Source organism: Amphibalanus amphitrite, unplaced genomic scaffold (genome assembly GCF_019059575.1).
Source record: "Amphibalanus amphitrite isolate SeventyFive unplaced genomic scaffold, NRLGWU_Aamphi_draft 000799F_arrow, whole genome shotgun sequence".
NCBI lineage: Eukaryota > Metazoa > Arthropoda > Thecostraca > Balanomorpha > Balanidae > Amphibalanus > Amphibalanus amphitrite.
Genome location: NW_024882293.1, coordinates 36,732 through 55,756, shown reverse-complemented (window position 1 = coordinate 55,756; position 19,025 = coordinate 36,732). Strand labels below are relative to the sequence as shown.

The following is a 19,025-nucleotide window of genomic DNA, read 5'->3' as shown; positions in this document are numbered from 1 at the left end:
TTTTTGTCTCATCCGATTCTCATAGGGAGGCCATCTTTCCTTAGGTGACATTCATTTATGACGCTTTCGCCGCATTTTATCACCTTTTGGTTTCAGTTTATTGATAGGCTCAGAGCTCAGAGTGGCTCAGAGATAGGCTATCGGCATATTTTGATATTTTATGTAGCATTGTAACCGAAGGTTTGTTGTCAATAGTTAAAACACTATTCTTTAGAATTGTGTTTTTCTATTGAAAAACAATTCTGAGTTCCCTGACAATTTGGCAAAAGCTGCCTGAGATCAGTACAACTTGATGCTCTTGAAAACGGCTGGTCCAAATATTCTGATTTTTTCAGGATTTCTAGTGGGCCAGGTGATCTACGTTCTGGTATGGGTCTCCCCTCCGCGGACCATCTGGTGCACGTGCCACGTGACTTTAAAAATTCCCGTGTTAAGCCAATGGGGAAAATGAAAAAATGCGTTCCACGGCAGATTGCTCGAAAACGATCCAAACGACCCCCCATTTTCTTACATGCAGATCAACCACCATTCGGTGCACTACCCATGGGTATGTCGCAAAGTGGCCGGAAAAGTCCAGAACCACGTGCCACGTGCCGTTGAAAATGACCCTGCACACCGGAAATTGGGACTTTTGGTCATTTCGGCGCACCCATGATGCATACTATGGCGTGGGTGACCAAACAATGGGTGTCATCCGGTCGGCAACTGTTTAAGGTGTCGTCCAGTGGGCCAAAGTGGTAGTTTCAAACTTTTGGGATCCACCACTCTGGGGATTCTTTTTGACAATATACTTACGTTTCTTGGCGCAATGTTCATTCCACCCAGCCGGTCGTCAATGCGTTAGATGACCCAAATGACGATTGACCTGAAGGAAGTTGGGGGCGAGGAACACGCACGTGCCATCCGTTTTTTACTCGGGCGCTTTCATCTAGGAGATTTTTGCAGATACGTCAATGCGTTAGATGACCCAAATGACGATTGACCTGAAGGAAGTTGGGGGCGAGGAACACGCACGTGCCATCCGTTTTTTAATCGGGCGCTTTCATCTAGGAGATTTTTGCAGATATCTTTTTGATTTGTGAAAATGACCAGCCTAGCGGTATGCCAGCCGCTGATAAATTATTATCTTGCTGCGGCCGGGCGCTTATTTGCGGTGTTTGCGTTTGGCGGCTGGCGGGCGACTTTTAGTCGTTTTCGGTTATCAGTTAGCGTCGGTGCGGTGCGGGCGGTTTTATTTTTTTCGGCGTTTCGGCGTTTTTTTCTGTGTGGTTTGCGGCGGTCGGGTGATTTTTTGCCGTTTGCGTTGGCTTTTCGGGCGTGCGTTTTACACGTTTTGCGGTGTTTACGTTTTGCGGCGGGCGGGCGTTTTGTGTTTTTTGCGGTGTTTGTCTTTGGCGGCGGGCGGGCGGGCGGGCGGGCGATGCGGGCGGTTTTCTTCTTTTTTTTGCGTCGTTTGCGGTGTTAAATTTGTTTGCGGTTGGCGGGCGGTTTTATTGTTTTGCGGCGTTTTTGCGTTTTTTATTTGCGGTTTGCGGCGGGCGGGCGTTTGTTTATTTTTTGCGACGTTTGCGTTGGCGTTTCGGGCGTGCGTTTTGCGCGTTTTGCGGTGTTTGCGTTTTCCGGCGGGCGGGCGTTTTTCACAATTCAAAGTCCAAACCTTCGGGCCACAGCGCTCCTCGAAAAGCGCTGCCCTCGAGTATTCGATATTTCGGCACGGATATTTTTTGGAGGAAGGGGAAGAAGGGGATGACTTTATGATAGGAGGTTCTAGGTAAGACTCTCTCTTGTGCTACTTGGCACACCTTGATATTTGCAATTTCTTCAGTCTCTTTTCTGTTAACTTTCCAGTGGGGCAAAACTATTTTTGGATTCCCTACTTTACTGCTTTGGTGTCTGGTGCTTCCCACAGGTCAATTGTACATCATATTCATAACTGTGTTATCTAATGATGGGCTTGCTGACAACAATGTCACCTGGCTATTGCTACTTGCCTACTTGTAAACACATTTTCAAAAGAGTCAAAAGTTGGCACAGTACATGTAGGTATGTACCTTATTTGACTCAGGGCTACCCACTACATGCAATCACGTTTTCTTGCACTATAATTATGAATGATGTATGAAGCACCTATCCCTTGTCAATTTTGCTGACATGTTTTGCAATTTGGATATTGATAATGCAAAGAAGTTTGAACTTAAACTTATTTAAGAAATTTGTAACTTTCAACTAGTTTTCCGAATATGTCCGATATAGTAGTCACTTGTCCGTCCGATTTCCAAATCGGAATTCGGAAATTTTCGGAATTCCAAAATTTTCGGTTCCGATTGACACCTCTAGTAGGAGTACGACCTTGCTTATCGGACGACGCATCGTTGATGAAGCGGTCTTGATTTCGACAGTTCGCACCAGTCCACTGTCGTCAGGAAAGACATTTGTCACTCGGCCTAATTTCCATACATTTCGTGGCATATCATTGTCGACCAGCACGACGATGTCCCCTATTTTCAAATTTTGCTTTCGTTGATTCCACTTTTGACGCGGCTGTAGTGCTTGAAGGTATTCCCTCCGCCACCTTGTCCAAAATTCTGATGCTAAATGCTGAATTTGCTTCCATCTTCGCCTGCAATAGTCAGCGGTGCCTTGAAAACGTCCTGGAGGCAAACAGGCAACGGATTTGGCCTGTAGGAGCAGATTCGGTGTGATAGCGTTTAAATCCTTGGGATCTCCTGACACCGTTGTTAGTGGTCGACTATTGATAATATTTTCAACTTCACAAAATAGTGTAGTTATTCCTTCGTCGTCCAGCATTTGGCGTGAGGCTAGTGCGCATAATATCTTCTTTGCGGAACGAATTTGGCGTTCCCAAACGCCACCGTGGTGTGGAGCGCTGGGGGTGTTAAATATCCACTTTATGTTGTGCTGCAGCAAGAAGCTGTGGATCTGGTCCTGATTCCAGCGCGCTATTTCAGTTCGAAGCTCTTTCTCGGCTCCAACAAAGTTCGTTCCATTATCGGAGCGTATTTCCTTCACAGTTCCTCGTCTTGCTATGAATCTTCTCAGCGCGTTGATGAATGAGTCTGACGAAAGTGAGTGGGCAGCCTCTATGTGGACGGCTCTGATTGTTAAGCAGATAAATAAGACTCCGTATCTTTTTACAGTTCCGCGCCCTCTTTTTATGGATAAGGGGCCGAAACAATCGACGCCGACAAAGGAGAATGGCGGCAAATCCGAGATCGTGCGATTAGCGGGTAGGTCAGCCATTTCTTGATTTTGTGGTCGCCCTTGTAGTCTTCTGCACTGAACGCATTCGTGGAGAACCCGACGTACGGATGCATTAGCATCAATGACCCAGTAGTTTTCTCTCAAACAGGCTAACACGTGTTGTCGACCTTTGTGACCCTCGGATACATGAATGTGACGAATGATAACTTCAGTGATGTGTGATTTTGCCGGTAAGATTGCTTGATGGCGGCATTCGAATGGTAGGACGGCATGAGTCAGGCGTCCCCCGACGACGATTATGCCGTTGTGCATAACAGGGCTGAGCCGGTAAATCGGGCTGCTGCGGGGAACCATAGCCCCCTGCGACGTGGACGAGAGAATCTTGACTTCCTGAGGAAACAACTGTGCTTGAGTGTACCTAAGTATCGCGTCTTCAGCATGTTTCAGGTCTTCTACTTGGAGCAGCCGTAGACTATCCGTTGGATGTTCGCATCGAGACCGGTCCTTAGAACACTTTGCCTTTAAAAGGGCTTTTACAACATAGAAATGTTGTAAAATGTTTATGTGTTATGTTCTATGTTTTACAAATATTTCTAACAGCCAGCTCTTTCAATGAGCTGGCTGTTACACTTACCTTGCATATTTTCTGGGGTGTGATATGCCAGGCCTGAAGCAGCCTTCTGAGCAAGTCTCAAACTAATTTGATATGCAAGGCATCAACACTAGTGAGCATCCAAGAAAGAAAAACATTCATCTATTTTGATTTTTCCAAATAATGATCTTCGCTCAAATCCCCAAGGACGTGCGAGCCACAATTGCCTCTTTCAAATAAAAATTTTACTTGAGTTTTTAATGACGTCAATAGCAAAGAAGTGGCAATAAATTGTTTTGTGTCACTATAAACAGCCATAAAAATTATAATTTATAAATTATAATGCTATACAGTTAAAAACTTGCTCTCAAATAAAGATAAATTATCAAATTTTTACATTTTCAGAAGAAGACGTCATTTTATTAGTAAAGTCAACAGCTCGCGTAAGAAATATTGTGTTCAGGGTGTCGTTGCGAACGACAGCTCCCCGCCGGAATAAGCGCGAGGATTTGCATGGTGTGTCAAAAGTGGAAATAGCCGGTGCGCCGTCTGGCAACCCGGCACCCCGCCGCCATAGGGAAATTCATGCTTTTTGTCGCTTTTTCGCTCCCTATGAGTCACTTGATCTAATTAGAGCTTAACTAGGAACGAGGCGGGTCACTTGGACGTATTCGGGAGCCGAATACGGTGTTTTGGAGCCAATACCTGGGAAACCCTGCCCGCCCAATGCGAGTTTTTAAGAGTCTGCATGCCCAAATTAACGTTGAGCGCGGCCGTTTTCGGTCGGTTTTCCCCGACCTTGTGGCGAAATCGCCTTATTTATTCAACCAGAGTGGGCTAATTCGCTTAACTAGGAATGAGGCGTTGAAGAGAATTATTCAAGGAATAGAGCTGTGCAAAAATATTTCTTGTATTGTTAAAACTGTATCCGCCCTCGAACGATAAATATTGTTGACTCATCAGAAACACATCACCTGGAATGCGTTTGGACTTGGCTGGATCTAATATTAGCGAGTATCTGCTAATGCAGTTTCTTGGCTTACATAGTACGCACACAAGCATACATACTTCCTGCCCTTGGTTATTCCTCACTTGAATGAACATTTTGCTATAATAACTATTCCAAGCAGTTAACAGGTTTAAGTGCAGTGCCAATTCGGAACCGTTCAGCGCCGCCAGTCTCCCAGGCGGCGCGTAACGGCTGCCGCCGGCCGCCGCGCCGCCGCTCTGGCAGGGTGTTTGACTTCATATCTCTGTTGCTAGAAAAGTTGTGGACCGATTTACTTGATTCTTGCATGAAAAGATCCGCCATTCAATTCTTAGCAGATAACGAAAATTTGACGTCAATTGCACGATCCGCTGCCCATATTGTGGTACTGCCATCTATTGACAAGGCTGGCGAACTAAAGCCGGGCGGCTATTTCCACTTTTGACACACCATGGCATTCTCGTGATTTGTGTATTTTTGTCGAAGCAAGTAAAAAGGGAGAATTTCGGGAGGTGGATTCGGAACTTTGAATAGAATCATGTAGAATCTAGCATATGAGTAGTTATTTGCAAGTAAAGGCAATATAAGACATGAGATAAAATGATTTTGGCTTTTTTAATGTTTGAATCATAACACAGGGTTTTCGCCGTCATGTGAATTACGTGTTCAGGGTTTTCACCATCATGTGAATTAACCGTAAGTAAGGTTCATGCTCACTTATAATCTAATTTCATTGGCTTCGTTGATCAGCATTTTCTGTTAGCGGTCACTCACACACCAGTTAGAACATAAAGCGCCAGTTTTATATTATGTAATTGGACTTGCCGAAAATCCAGAAATACATCAAAGAGTTATTTTAGATAATATTTTATGAAGCCTTTACCTGCCTTTACCTAGGCGTGATTTCTTTTTCTATTACCTGAAAGAATCATTGAGCGCTCGTCTTCAATAGCTGTAAGGTGCTCTCCTAATGACCAGGTGAGATTGATTTGAGAGGGATGTGACAATGCAACATGTTGCATTTTCTGAAACTGTAAAGTCTTGATGATGAAGGAACAATTGGTACCTATAATTAGTATTCTGTACCAGAGTGCAAACTCCCCTACAGCAAATGGTAAAACCATTACAGGTTTTCAAAGGCTTCACCACTTTCAATGTTGCTGGGCATCCTTTGCATGATTTTTACAGGCTAGACTGCTTATAAGAATGTAAGATTAAGGATTTAAAATTTTATATTTGACTACTTAAGATTGAGCTTGAAATCTCACAGCCGTGGCCACAGCCGTAGCCGTGTTCTTGGAGATATTTGCAGCCGCCCCGGCCCACAGCCGTGGGGCTCCAGCCAGCCGCGGCTGCAGCCGGCCGGTGCAGACCTCTACGGGAGAGCAACGGCGCAAGGCACAGGAGAGCTACAGGCGCCAGTCGCTGTAGGCCAACTAGTCGCTTAAACGGTTACCCTCGGAGGATTATGCTGCTACAGATACGAAGCTGCACTAGTAGAGTGTTGGCTGGGTGGGTGGACCGTGGGCTTGAATCGAAAGTGATTGCGAATGGCGATGGCTTCGTTTTGAATTCTGATGTTAGAAATTAAAGGGAGTGTGCCACCTACCAATGATTTCCCATTTTATTTTTCCTAGGATAAGAAGCTTCTGTTTTTACCTAATATCGCCAAAAAAATCAAAAATGGGCCTGGAATAGTGCTTTTTTTCGCCTAAAAGTTTATCGGTTATTCGATATGAACATGTCGTAGGCATCGGGTGAAATCCGGCATTTCATGATTTCAGTTTTTGCCGGCATTCCATGTAATGCCTAGGCATTTCATGAAATGCCGGATTTCACCCGATGCCTACGATATACATATAACAACTGTAGTGGGCTGGCCTGCAAACAGGCGCCGGCAACAATCACGAATGCGGCGCATATGTGACAATAAGCAAAGGTCATTATAGAGTTACGACGTACGGGAATGAGTTATCAGCTGTCTAATCGTAGACAAGACAAAGTCGAACTTAAACTGTAAGCCTGCATTGGTATTGTTTCTTTAACCCTCGCATGTGTGCGGCGTTTGCCAGCTTCTAATGTGTAGGGGGGGGGGGTCGGTTGGACCCCCCCTTGCCGTTTGGTCCCTGATCGAGCTAGAGCTTCGCGGAAAAACCGAGCGTGTTGCCCGTGACGAGAGGAAGCCGATGATACCCAATTTTAAGGTCCTAGGTCATTGATTGACCTTCCAGGTCAGGTCAGGTCAATGACCCAAAGTCGGGAAAATCGGGACCTATTAGAAAGTCGTAAAGTGTGGCTGCTGAGGGGTTTTTCGGGGTGCTGATCACGAATATCGTGTTAGTTTTGATCACAGATGATGTCTTTAAGCATTTAGACCAGGTCGGGTCAGGTCAGGTCAGGTCAACCAGTAGGGGTTGTGACGGGTATTCGTAGTACGTGTCAACCGCCTCTGACAGCTTCGTAACATATTACGAAGGCACCAAAACTACTTCGTAAATGTTCAAATGGTTGCTAAATTCGAGCTCAACTCCAAAAACTAGCCTAGAAACATGTAAAACTCGAAAAAGTGAACCGAGGTAACCCCAGGTCACCAAAGGTCAATGACCTGACCTGACCTTCAGGTGACCTTGGCACCCACCCTAATGCATGGGAGCAACATCAAATCACATGTTTGAACGTTTGATACCACGAAAAGCTTGCATACGTGCGAGCCGACATATGCGGAATCGCGATTCCGGCCAAACATGGTCTCGGAAAAGAGGTCACAGGTCAAAGGTCATTTGGGTCAGGGTCATGAAATTTTCAGGGTATGTGTAAAATTGATCAATGCGAGGGTACTGAAAGTTTCGTTGCGATCGGCCGCTTTTTACGCGAGTTATTTGCGAAAAACCATGGGGGGGGTCCATAGGTGTCGATTTGTATACTTTTGGGTGTGCCCGGGCACCCCCAATGCTGAGTTGGGCACCCCCCAAGGGGCTCTGGGCACCCACAACCAAAGTTAGTACTGGCATCACTGTTATGGTTCTTTGAACGCATTGTTTTCTCTGATTCATAGGCGCGGAAACCGAGGGGGGCAGTACGGACAGTTTGCCCCCCCCCCCACTCTGGAGCCGTGAGAGTGGTGTCCCCACAACTTTAAGACGGAACATAGCACGTTTTTGCAAATTTTTCTTTTTTATGAAAAAGCCAAGGGTGAAAAATAAATGGCCTAAAACCGGCGAGAAAACTAGATTTGAGAGTACCCTAGGCTGCTTTCTATTTGGTGTGCCGACACCATTCTGAACACATCCAAACACCTATTAACAATTCAACATGACACACTGAACTGGAAAATGACACCCGACGTGAAAATGACGTGACCCTTCCTAGTATCCCTGAAGTCATCTCAGGTCACAAAAGGGAGCCTAACAGTTTTTCGTTAATAACTTCTGGTAGGCGCAAGCTAGAGCGATAATTGACTGAACGGATCCACTGACATGCAACATAACCTTTTCCGGTCAGGTCTTGAACTCGGACCCGGGGTCAAATTTCAAAATGAACTTTCAAGGTCAAACTATAGTTTATTCGACGGGTCTTGATAAGAAGATCATGATGGCTAGCAAAATAATGTCATGACTTTCTCGAGTAAAAAGCTATGGCAGAAAAAAAAACTTCATGAGTGGCTATTATTAGAGTTTTTGCCCTCTGGAGAGTTTATGCTAAGCCGTTGACCTGAGGTCAAATCTGAGGACTGCTTTGGCCAAAGAGCGCTGAAAGAGCTATCGAATGCGCTTTTCCGCGGCGCTGCAGCTCTATAAGTTCCCAAATTATGCGCCAGGTTTTCGAAAATTGTTCAAACAATCCAAACTTGACCTTTTATGACCTCTGGCCACCTGAGCTTTGACATGACCTTATGAAGACCAAGTATTCTGTTCATTTTAACTGTCTTTCCAATGCCGCCTACCGCATGCCGCTAAGTGGCCCAGGAGCCGAGTTAGACGGGGGTGTTCAGACACACACACCCGGCCCGGCGCGGAAGGCGCTGAGCACCGGCCCAGCGCGGGTAAAACTGCTCCGTCTCCGTCTTTACTGGGTGGGCAAACACACTCCACTGGGTGGGCAAAAAAAGCTACTGGGTGGGCGGTGGGCGATTGCCCACCCATGTTACCATGTTATCCGAGGCCCTGATACTAACACAATGCAGTTTTATCTAAAAGAATAGCATATGAGGTCTGCCTTAACCCTCGCCCGTATTGGTGTTTTTCCAGCCGCGAACGTATAAGAGGGGGGGGGGGGTACGTTGAACCCCTTGCCGTTTCGCCCCTGATCGAGCTAGAGCTTCGCGGAAAAAACGAGCGTGTTGCCCGTGACGTGGGGAAGCCGATGATACCCAATTTTAAGGTCCTAGGTTATTGGTTGACCTTCCAGGTCAGGTCAATGACCCAAAGGTCGGGAAAATCGGGACCTGTTAGAACGTCGTAAAGTGTGGCTGCTAGGTATGGTTTTTTCGGGGTGCAGATCACGAACATTATGTTAGTTTTGATTACAGATGATGTTGTCATGCATTTAGGCCAGGTGGGGTCAGGACGGGTCAGGTCAACCAGTAGGGGTCCTACCGGGTATTCGTAGTAGGTGTCAACCGCCTCTGACAGCTTCGTAGCATGTTATGAAGGCACCAAAACTACTTCGTAAATGTTTATATGGTTGCTAAATTCGAATTCAGCTCCAAAAACTAGCCTAGAAACATGTAAAACTCGAAAAAATGAACCGAGGGCCCCAAAGGTCAATGACCTGACCTGACCTTCAGGTGACCTTGACACCCACCCTTATGCATGGGAGCAACATCATATAACATGTTTGAACGCTTGAAACCACGAAAAGACTGCAAACGCGCGGCTAATGCGAGCCAACATACGCAAAATCGCGATTCCGGCCAAACATGGTCTCGAAAAGTAGTTCACAGGTCAAAGGTCATTTGGGTTAGGGTCATGAAATTTCAAGGGCAGGTTTAAAATTGATCAACGCGAGGGTACTCCTGAAAGTTTCGTCGTGATCGGCCGCTTTTTACGCGAGTTATTCGCGAAAAACCGAGGGGGGGGGGGTCGAACGGACCCCCCCCCCCCAATGTATACGGGCGAGGATTAAAGCTCTGGGCACCCCCAACCATTTTCACAAATCGACACCCCTGGGGGGTCCATCCGACCCCCCCCCCCTACACATGCGAGAGTTATTTTGGCTGTCGAACATTAATTTATGGTTTGAAATATGATTTTATGTAAAATAATTGATATTAAACAGCCGTCTCTTAAGTTATGAACCCATCTCACCGCACGAAAGTGGCAGAAATGACAATGATCAGCTGACGCATTTTTCTTGGCCGAAGTCAGAGCGCGCGGCCCAACGCACCACCACCGCACCACAAAGTATGAGCAGAAGCCACCTAACAGGCGTGTTCGAAACCGCAGGAGATGATGATGAACGGGTTTATCGAAACTTGATTGGATGAGCCTATCGGTAATAGCGATTTTAGTGTGTGCATTTATTGTTCGTAGTGGTGTGAAATGTGGTTGGGGTACGACCGACAACCCGTCGGGGCGAATTTCGCTCTGGGGTGCTCAAAATTTGAAGAAAAAAAAAATTAAGACGTTTCCATGAGTTTTGAAGGTATGGATAAGTTCTCAAAATCCGGTTCTCCTTATCCGGGTCATTAACTACATATGGTCCAGGAAAGCTGGCACACTACCTTTAAGCTGAAGTATATAGCAAAAGGTTAGGTCCTCGTCATAAGCACTTCGTGTATCGACTCTCAATATACAGGGACAGCTCAACCTACACTGTAATGCCAGGGAATAACTTAATGGTTTATTTCTCCACGTCCGGGCGGTGGCCCGGCCGTAACAAGAGCCGGATTAGGTGTTGTTCGATCTCCCCTTGAGCTTCCAGCTTGACTTCTGGGCCATGCGGTGTTCGAAAGGTCGTCAAAATGATAAAATTTTACTCGAGTAATGCTTTGGCAATGTTCGAAAGGATGCCAAATCTAAAACAAATAGCTAAGCCATTTTTAGGTCAGGCCAATTTTTGGCCATTTTTGGCTCGTAGCTGTTTTCTCCAGTTTGACCTTAACTCGATGTCTCAGTCCTCCAAAAATGGACGAATTTTTATCAAACTTTTTTTCTGTGCAAATTTCTTACCAAAGGCGTTTCCGATATTGACATTACGGCTTACGCATCATCGTCTTTCTAGCGTTTAGATAAATACTCTGTACTCTCAGAATGAAAACCTGAAAGATAATATACAATTTGGCCTAATAAGTTAAGATTGAATACCTGACCGGAAAATTTGACTGAATGAACATGAATGACTGAATGAACATTTGACCGACTGAACATAAATAGCTGACCGCAAGGTAGCCTGGCAGAAAATTATCAGTCTGTGCTATTAACCTTATATGTACAACATACACTAATTTGAGCAGCAAGAGACAAATGTATATACTGAGGCCCCCCCCCCACCGCCTGGAAGGTTAGGACTTAAGTTGTACTTAAGATGTGCTTAACTTTTAAGTACATACACTTAAACATGCAAAAAAAAGTATATCATTCGACGCGCTTTGACGTGCTGAGTTCAATGGTGCTTTTTTTTTTTGCTCACGTCATTACCTTTATAGTGATAGGATGAGGTTAAGTGTGTTTTTTCATGTTTCCATGCAGATATGTGCGAATGTAACCATTACTTGAGTGTACCCATTACCAAGTGTGAAAGTGCCTGTCATTCTTATCACGCGAAAAGTAGAAAGATAGAAAGTGACGATGATTCGACTTGTACCTAATTTGTATTTTGTCTTCCAATATTCTTATATTTGGCATTGATGTGATCATGGCCCGTGGCCGAAAATTCATCTAAAACAAAAATACATGAATGAAAGTATAATTTTGTAAGGTCATTCAAAAAACAATTAAACTTGTTTTGCTCATATTAATTAGATCAAACGTTATAAGCGAAAAACTTTTGACCTGTTTTTAGCGAAATTTTTACATTAATACCCCCCCCCCCAAAAAAAAAAACTCCCTAAATATTGACCGAGAGCAACCAAATTTGCACAGGGGCGAGAAATCCAGGGGGTACACCTACCAAATTTGGTGTTTCTAGGTGCCATAGGAGCCAATCGCGAGGGGGGTCGCATCGACCCCCCCCCCCCCTTGCCAGGCCGTGGTATGAAAAATGCCCTGCCAGGGCGAGGGTTGAATCATCATGCATATTATGACTGTGATAATCAGCGGGTGCGTGCTTATAATGCTTCACACAGTTCATGTTTCCTACTGATTAAAAATGACATGCTATTTATATATTTTAATTAAGCTTAGAATGTGCAATATTATTTTTGTGTAGACTTGCATATCCCATTATCCCAGAAGGTGCTTTTGGCAGAAAGGGGCTGCACTTTTATTGCTCAGGAGGTGTTCGAGCGCCCCAAAACCCCTAATACTCCTCCCCTGTGTATGACGTACGGGAAAGATGAATGGATCAAGCTTATGGAGTAGCCTAGCCACCCACCCAGCTGTACGCCGCCACCGACCCAGCTGTCCGCCGCCACTGACCCAGGGAGCAGCTGCCGGCGACTGACCTGAGGTCGAGGGCCTGCCGGCGACTGACCTGAGGTCGAGGGCCTGCCGGCGACTGACCTGAGGTCGAGGGCCTGCCGGCGACTGACCTGAGGTCGAGGGCCTGCCGGCGACTGACCTGAGGTCGAGGGCCTGCCGGCGACTGACCTGAGGTCGGGAGCCTGCCGGCGACTGACCTGAGGTCGAGGGCCTGCCGGCGACTGACCTGAGGTCGAGGGCCTGCCGGCGACTGACCTGAGGTCGAGGGCCTGCCGGCGACTGACCTGAGGTCGAGGGCCTGCCGGCGACTGACCTGAGGTCGAGGGCCTGCCGGCGACTGACCTGAGGTCGAGGGCCTGCCGGCGACTGACCTGAGGTCGAGGGCCTGCCGGCGACTGACCTGAGGTCGGGAGCCTGCCGGCGACTGACCTGAGGTCGAGGGCCTGCCGGCGACTGACCTGAGGTCGAGGGCCTGCCGGCGACTGACCTGAGGTCGAGGGCCTGCCGGCGACTGACCTGAGGTCGAGGGCCTGCCGGCGACTGACCTGAGGTCGAGGGCCTGCCGGCGACTGACCTGAGGTCGGAAGCCTGCCGGCGACTGACCTGAGGTCGTGGAGCTCGCTGCCGGCGCCGGTGACGATGAGGAAGCGATGGTCGTCCAGCGTGGTCAGCGTGAGCTCGGCCATCACCCGTCCGGCCGGCGTGAGGCAGTGCGTGATGCAGGTGCGCCCCACTGGCGGGATCGTGTTGGCAGTGGCGTGCTCCAGCAGCGCCCGGCCGTGGCGACCTGCGCACGCACGATAGAGGTCACGATAGAGGCCACCGACGGGCTCCCGCGCCGGTCGCCATACGTGTATAATGCCTCGTCTGTCATTAAAATATAACCCCCCAAAATTCGATCCGAGTGCCAGTCGCTACTTTCGTCGGCCTACTCGAATACTTTCCCTATGTGCCCATTGGCTTAAAGGGATGTGTTCACCTTGAAAAAGGGGAGTGGATGGTTCCAAAATACTTGAAAATGGCTGATAATACCTCAATGGGTAGCTACATGCCATTAACCCGCGAGTTGCTGGGGGGGCGTTAAACGCCCCCACTTTTTTCGCCGGGCCATAGCATAAAAACGGCGCGCCGCAGGCGCGCCAAATTTTGGGTACCTGTAGGGAATTGATTGAAGGTTATTGTGACAAAGTTTCAAAAAAATCGGTCGGAAAATTTTGAGATATCGAGGTTTTAGTGACGTCATGATTTCTGAGTTTTCGACCAAAAATGGCATATGTTCAAAAAATCATATAAAATCACAGAATAGACATACAGACATGCCGTAAACGCCATTAGACTGCCAATACCATGATCAATCAAATGGCTATCTTCGATTATTGATTATCGTTCCGCATTTTCCATAATCTTGAACTGAATCTTGGCAATTTTTCGTGACTACTTCACGACCATGATACATGAATTTATTAAATTGAACTTTTTGAGCCAAACACGTACACATATGATAAAATGAATGTCACCATCGTGTTCTACGCCCCAAATTACCTATAAAACATGTGTCACAGGCTGCGAATATCAGTTTTGATTTTCGGGGATATGTGCCTACCCGGTTGACCTGACCTTGACCCTGACCTATGCTTGACTGACCCCTACATGGAGCTGACACTCTTGTAGGCCTTATAAGATGGATTGTGCACCGTTTTGACAGAGTTTATGGCGAGAGGCGCCCATTGCGAAGTCCTGAAGTCCATGCTACTGAAAGCCCGATTTCAGGTGTTTGACCTGACCTTGACCCGACCTGTGACCTCAAAATTCAACTTTAAAGTACTCATCTGAAGCGTCTCGTCGCGCTCTTTCATTTGCCGCCTCGTGCGTTTCGCTGCGCCTATTGGTTCTCGAGTTATCGGCTGGGGGCGTTTAACGCCCCCCCCCCCCCAGCAAACGGTGGGTGGCGAAATACCCCAGCAACTGCCGGGTTAATTGGCCGAATTTTAATGAAAATGATGAAAAACTGTTTTCAAAATGATGACGTAATTTACGGTAGTGACGTCATATACAACACAAAGCCACCTTGTGGGAATGTAGCGAACCACAAGTCGCTTCAAGTTATGGTGAACCAATGTGCTACAGACATTGCGCGCAAGTTTCGATAATTACGCAAAAGTGTTTATGGCTGTATTTGTGTGCCTTTTTCGACCTAACATTTTTCAAGCAATTTTTTTTTTTTTTTTTAAATGAAGTAAAGTTCGTCCTACTTGTGGCTCAAAAAGGCTTTGGTAATGAAACTTCAAAGTGATATAGCCATGAAGAATATTGAATGGATCATGGACCAGTGGTGAATCAAATTCAAATTTATAATTATTTGAATTACGAAGTGTTGAACCTCATTAATAATTTAAGCCATGCATGGCAAAATTCACGATGCAGAACAGTTCGGAAACTTAAATTTGGGTTGAATTTACGTTAAATTAGGTACCCATCTGAATGTTCAATATAATTTTTGTGACAATAAAAATGTGATTTACATTGGCGAAACAAAAAGACGCATCCGTGACATATTCAATGAACACTTTCGTGACGCTAAGAACAAGGCAAAAAACACCCCTCTTGGCGATCACGTTACCCAAAGACATCCCGGCACAATCACATCATCGTCATTCAAAATCTCCATTGAAAGAGTGTGTATTGGTGTGTCGCTAGTCACAGATCACGGTGCTCCTATGATTTTCCTTTGCTCCAAGACAACCGAAGACCAGCTGTACAAGTAAAACTTTCTAGAAATTAAACCCATCCTGCCGCGTCATGTCAAAGTTTCGAGCAAAATCAGTTTCTGGCGTTGAAGTCTCCTGATACGGCCTGTTTATTCTTTTATTTTCGTGATATAAATGTCTTTGGTGAGTGGTATTCTATGCCAGGGAGTAACCTAGGAACCACATGAAAGGGTTTTCGTTGAATAGTTTGTACTTTTTTGGAGCATAAATTTCCCAAATTGACATGGTTTTAGGCGCATGCATTTGGAAGTAGGAAGATAACACCAAAAAATAGACATATTGAGCTTGACACAGGTGTAATGTTGAGGCAATGTGGTGGCAGATCCGATAGGAGTCTTAAGGTTAAGGCACATGCTTGCTTAACTTTTAAACATGATTCCCCCCTCCAACACCACCACCCCTAAAAACTTTGGTATTAGGCATTGGGCTTGGGTATTTATTGTTTCCAACCGACCTGCCCGATTAACAACGTCCGTCAAGTGACTATCATCGGCCGCCATTCCCGTTCATAAACGTTAGCTGCCGGTCATCATCCATCGCCAGTCCGTGGATCCGGCTTTGCAAATTATTAGAATGTGCCTCCCCCCCCCCCCCACACACACACACATTACGCTTAGATCCGCTTCTCAGGTAACGTGTTGGACGGTGGATACTCGTCACGCGATGCATGGCGATTAAACTCTTAGTTAGTTCGTACTTGTGCTTTATATCCGAATGTGGGAGGTGTACCATGATTTAATTACTATATTTGTTGTCCCAGACCCATACATGATGGGTCTGGGACAACAATGATTATGTATAATCATCGGACGATTGGTGCATTTATTCACCCTCACGCACATAACATATTTCAGGGACAGCATTTGCGAGCCAAATATTTGTAGCATCACTAGCTCAATGCAACAGTAGTCGCCAATCGCCAACTTCTTTCAAACGTTCGGGAACATTTAGTCGACGTGTGAGGCGGTTTCAGATACCGCCGCGTCTACTGCTCGCCCGACGACTGACCCAGCTACCCCCGCCCCCTTACGTTTACGAACCGCTCCTATGCCGCCGTGTAGACGGAATAGACGCCGAGCCGCTGATCGTCTTGGGAGGTAGCTCGGTGAGTGGTGAAGCGCCGCTTTCTTACATTTTCAAAAAAGTTACAGCGAAGTCCACACTCGCTTCCTTATATTCCGTACTTCTGAGACCGTGCGGCTTCTGCCCTAGCGTCTAGCGGTGACACCTGAACGGCCGAAATGCAAACCTGTGCGGGGATTGCGAGCAGAACAGCACCATAGCAAGATGAACCCAGTAAGAAGTTACGCTGTGCTATTAACAGTAGGAGCTTATGTGCGTAGGTTCTTCGCCAGAGTCCGGACTGCACCTCCCGGCAAGACAGGAAGTTTCTAACACTTTAAACAGTTTCTGTAGCAACACCGTGTGTGTAGCTTCCTTGATCAGTAGCGACCGACAGGTAGGTACAGCAATTGAATTCAGACTTCAGAGTCGGTAGCCTTATATTTAGCATGCCGTAGCTCGTCAACTGTCTTAACCCTCGCCCGTAAACGGCGATCTGCCACCTTCGCCCATGCAGGGGGGGGGGGGGTTGGTGCGACCCCCCCTTGGCGTTTGAAAACGGAGCGTCGTAGAGCTTAGCGGAAAAGACCAACGGATTGCTCTCACCGAGATCTCGCGATTGGTGGTATATTTTTTGGTCCTAGGTCAACATTTGACCTACTTTTGACCGGTCAAAGGTCAAATTTTCGGAAAAATAGACCTTTTTCAACTTTCCGCGGCGATTGCGGCAAAACGGTGGGAGATATCGACTTGAAACCTTCACTATCGTGTTCCTTGATCAATTCTCTATCGTTTGGTATGTATTTCGTTTCCCTAGCTCTAAAAATGGCGCGTTGGGAGCGCCGGAAGTCGGCAAGGTCACAGTCGGCGGCAGAAATTCGAAAAATCAAAATTTAAATTTTTGAAATCTGATTGTATTTTTGGATTTGGGAGGTCCATTTGCTCCCTATAGAAGCTAATATTGCTGCATATTCCCATTAAGGTGACAAGAATTAGCAAAATAGTGGTTCGGGCGCTTTTCAAAAATAGTACCGGACGCTGTTCCTCTTGTGACGTCATAGCTCCGTGACCTGACCTGACCCGGTCAAGTTTCTTATACCATATGATAGCCAATACTTGCCCCAACATGCATGGGAAGTTTCATCACGATCCATCAACCGATGTCCGTACCACTGGCAGGAAACCTCGGGCGTTGGCACTCAGTTTGTGAAAATCCGGCCGGAGGCTGTTCCCTTTGTGACGTCATAACTCCGTGACCTGACATGACCCGGTCAATTTTTTTTTATCAAAAGATGCGCAAGGTTTGCCCCATAAGGTACCCAAAATTTGGCGGCGCTGCGCGCCGCCGTTTTTGCACTATTTCCGAAAAGCCTCAGGGGGGGGTTGTACCAACCCCCCCCCCCCTACATGGGCGAGGGTTAACTTTCGCTCTGTATGCGGAACCGCATCGGACAATCGTGAACGACCACCGAAAGCAGCGTCGTCGTCCACGGCGTCGGAAACGTTCTGTGCAGCCTGTAGGTGTAGATTAGGGTTGTTAAAAAAAACCGAATTTTGGAAAAGTATATGGGCTCATGGCTCATGTGGTGCGGTATTCTTTTCTGAGACCAATGAAGCCTTTTTTTCTGAAAAGTATTAACTGTTATGGGCTCCTCAAACGGCTTAAAGAGGACCATGTTACGCCCACCGACCGGCCTGTGTCAATAAGGGCGAGAACTCGACGCCGCGCGCCGGCGGCAGCGCCTTATCGGCACCGCGCTCTACGATATCTGCCGGGCGGCCGGCTGGGCGGTGGGAAGTTATAAGTGCGTGGTGTTATTGCACACGATCGGGGTGAGCTATCCCATGTTTTCGGGGCGGAAAGTTTCAGTGCAGCATCGGTGCGTCTGCCACGGTGGTCTGTGTCGATGGTATAGAAAATAACTCAAGCAGAGCTCAGAAAAGACTGAATGATTCCGGATAGTTGCCTCGAAGCAATCCGTTTTAAGAATACAGCTGCCTTCTTAACGTACCGTATCACTTGTTAATTCTTCAAAAAGCAAACTCTGAGCAATAACACACCTCTTTGCATTGCTGTTGACAATTTACGTTAGGTTTTGACGGTGGCTCGCACCCCCAATATGCTGCCGCCCAACTTTATTCCAACGGCGAAACGGCAACTTCGCGAGAATCGAAAATTCACGATATACGTACAGCAGGGGCTGGCAATGCAGTATGCACAAGGACAGAATATGGAGGATACCCGACAGTCATCGGCCCAAGTTTGGGGGTGGCTTTGACGAGCATAGGCGTCACCAATGTCATTATTCAGATACGTTGATGTCAGATGCTGGGGCAACAGAATCGACGCCAGGTTTAACTTAGATTAGCGGGTCGAAAGAAAACATAACATGTCTGGGAGTGACAGGGTGGCCACCCTGACAGTGTGACGAAGTGAGGCATGAGTAGAGACATTAGCCGGAGTACCTACTCATATAAATCAAGCGCCGTTTATCCAATCCTTCGAGCATAAGCGACGCCGGCAGTCCGGCCAGGGCGGCCGTGCCCACCGATGCCGATCAAGACCCGAATCCAGACCCGGCATAGAACACAGCTCTGCCCTGACGTGACACATTACCCCGGTGTGTCACTCATGACGGATAGACCAGTGCAGGAGCCTTGCCAGCTCCTGTTGTACCTACTTCGTTAAATTTTCGAATCTCGCTAAGTTGCCGTTTCGTCGTTGGAATAGAGTTACGCGGCAGCATATTGGGGCTGCGAGCCACCGTCAAAAAGCAACTTAAATTGTCAACAGCAATGCAAAGAAGTCTGTT

At 46.9% G+C, this 19,025-nt stretch overlaps 1 protein-coding gene across 1 annotated transcript in view; it reads right to left on the bottom strand.

Annotated features, from left to right (window-relative positions):
- The window catches only part of LOC122366351 (dimethylglycine dehydrogenase, mitochondrial-like), a 90,141-nt gene extending 71,406 nt beyond the window's left edge, over window positions 1-18,735 (bottom strand). The window contains exons 1-2 of the mRNA XM_043338528.1: window positions 18,683-18,735; window positions 12,986-13,169 (exon numbers count right to left, since the gene is read on the bottom strand). Coding sequence (XP_043194463.1) covers window positions 12,986-13,169; window positions 18,683-18,722 — 224 coding nt within the window. The 5' untranslated portion in view covers window positions 18,723-18,735. The remainder of the gene's footprint in view (window positions 1-12,985; window positions 13,170-18,682) is intronic.
- Window positions 18,736-19,025: the final 290 nt, after the last annotated feature.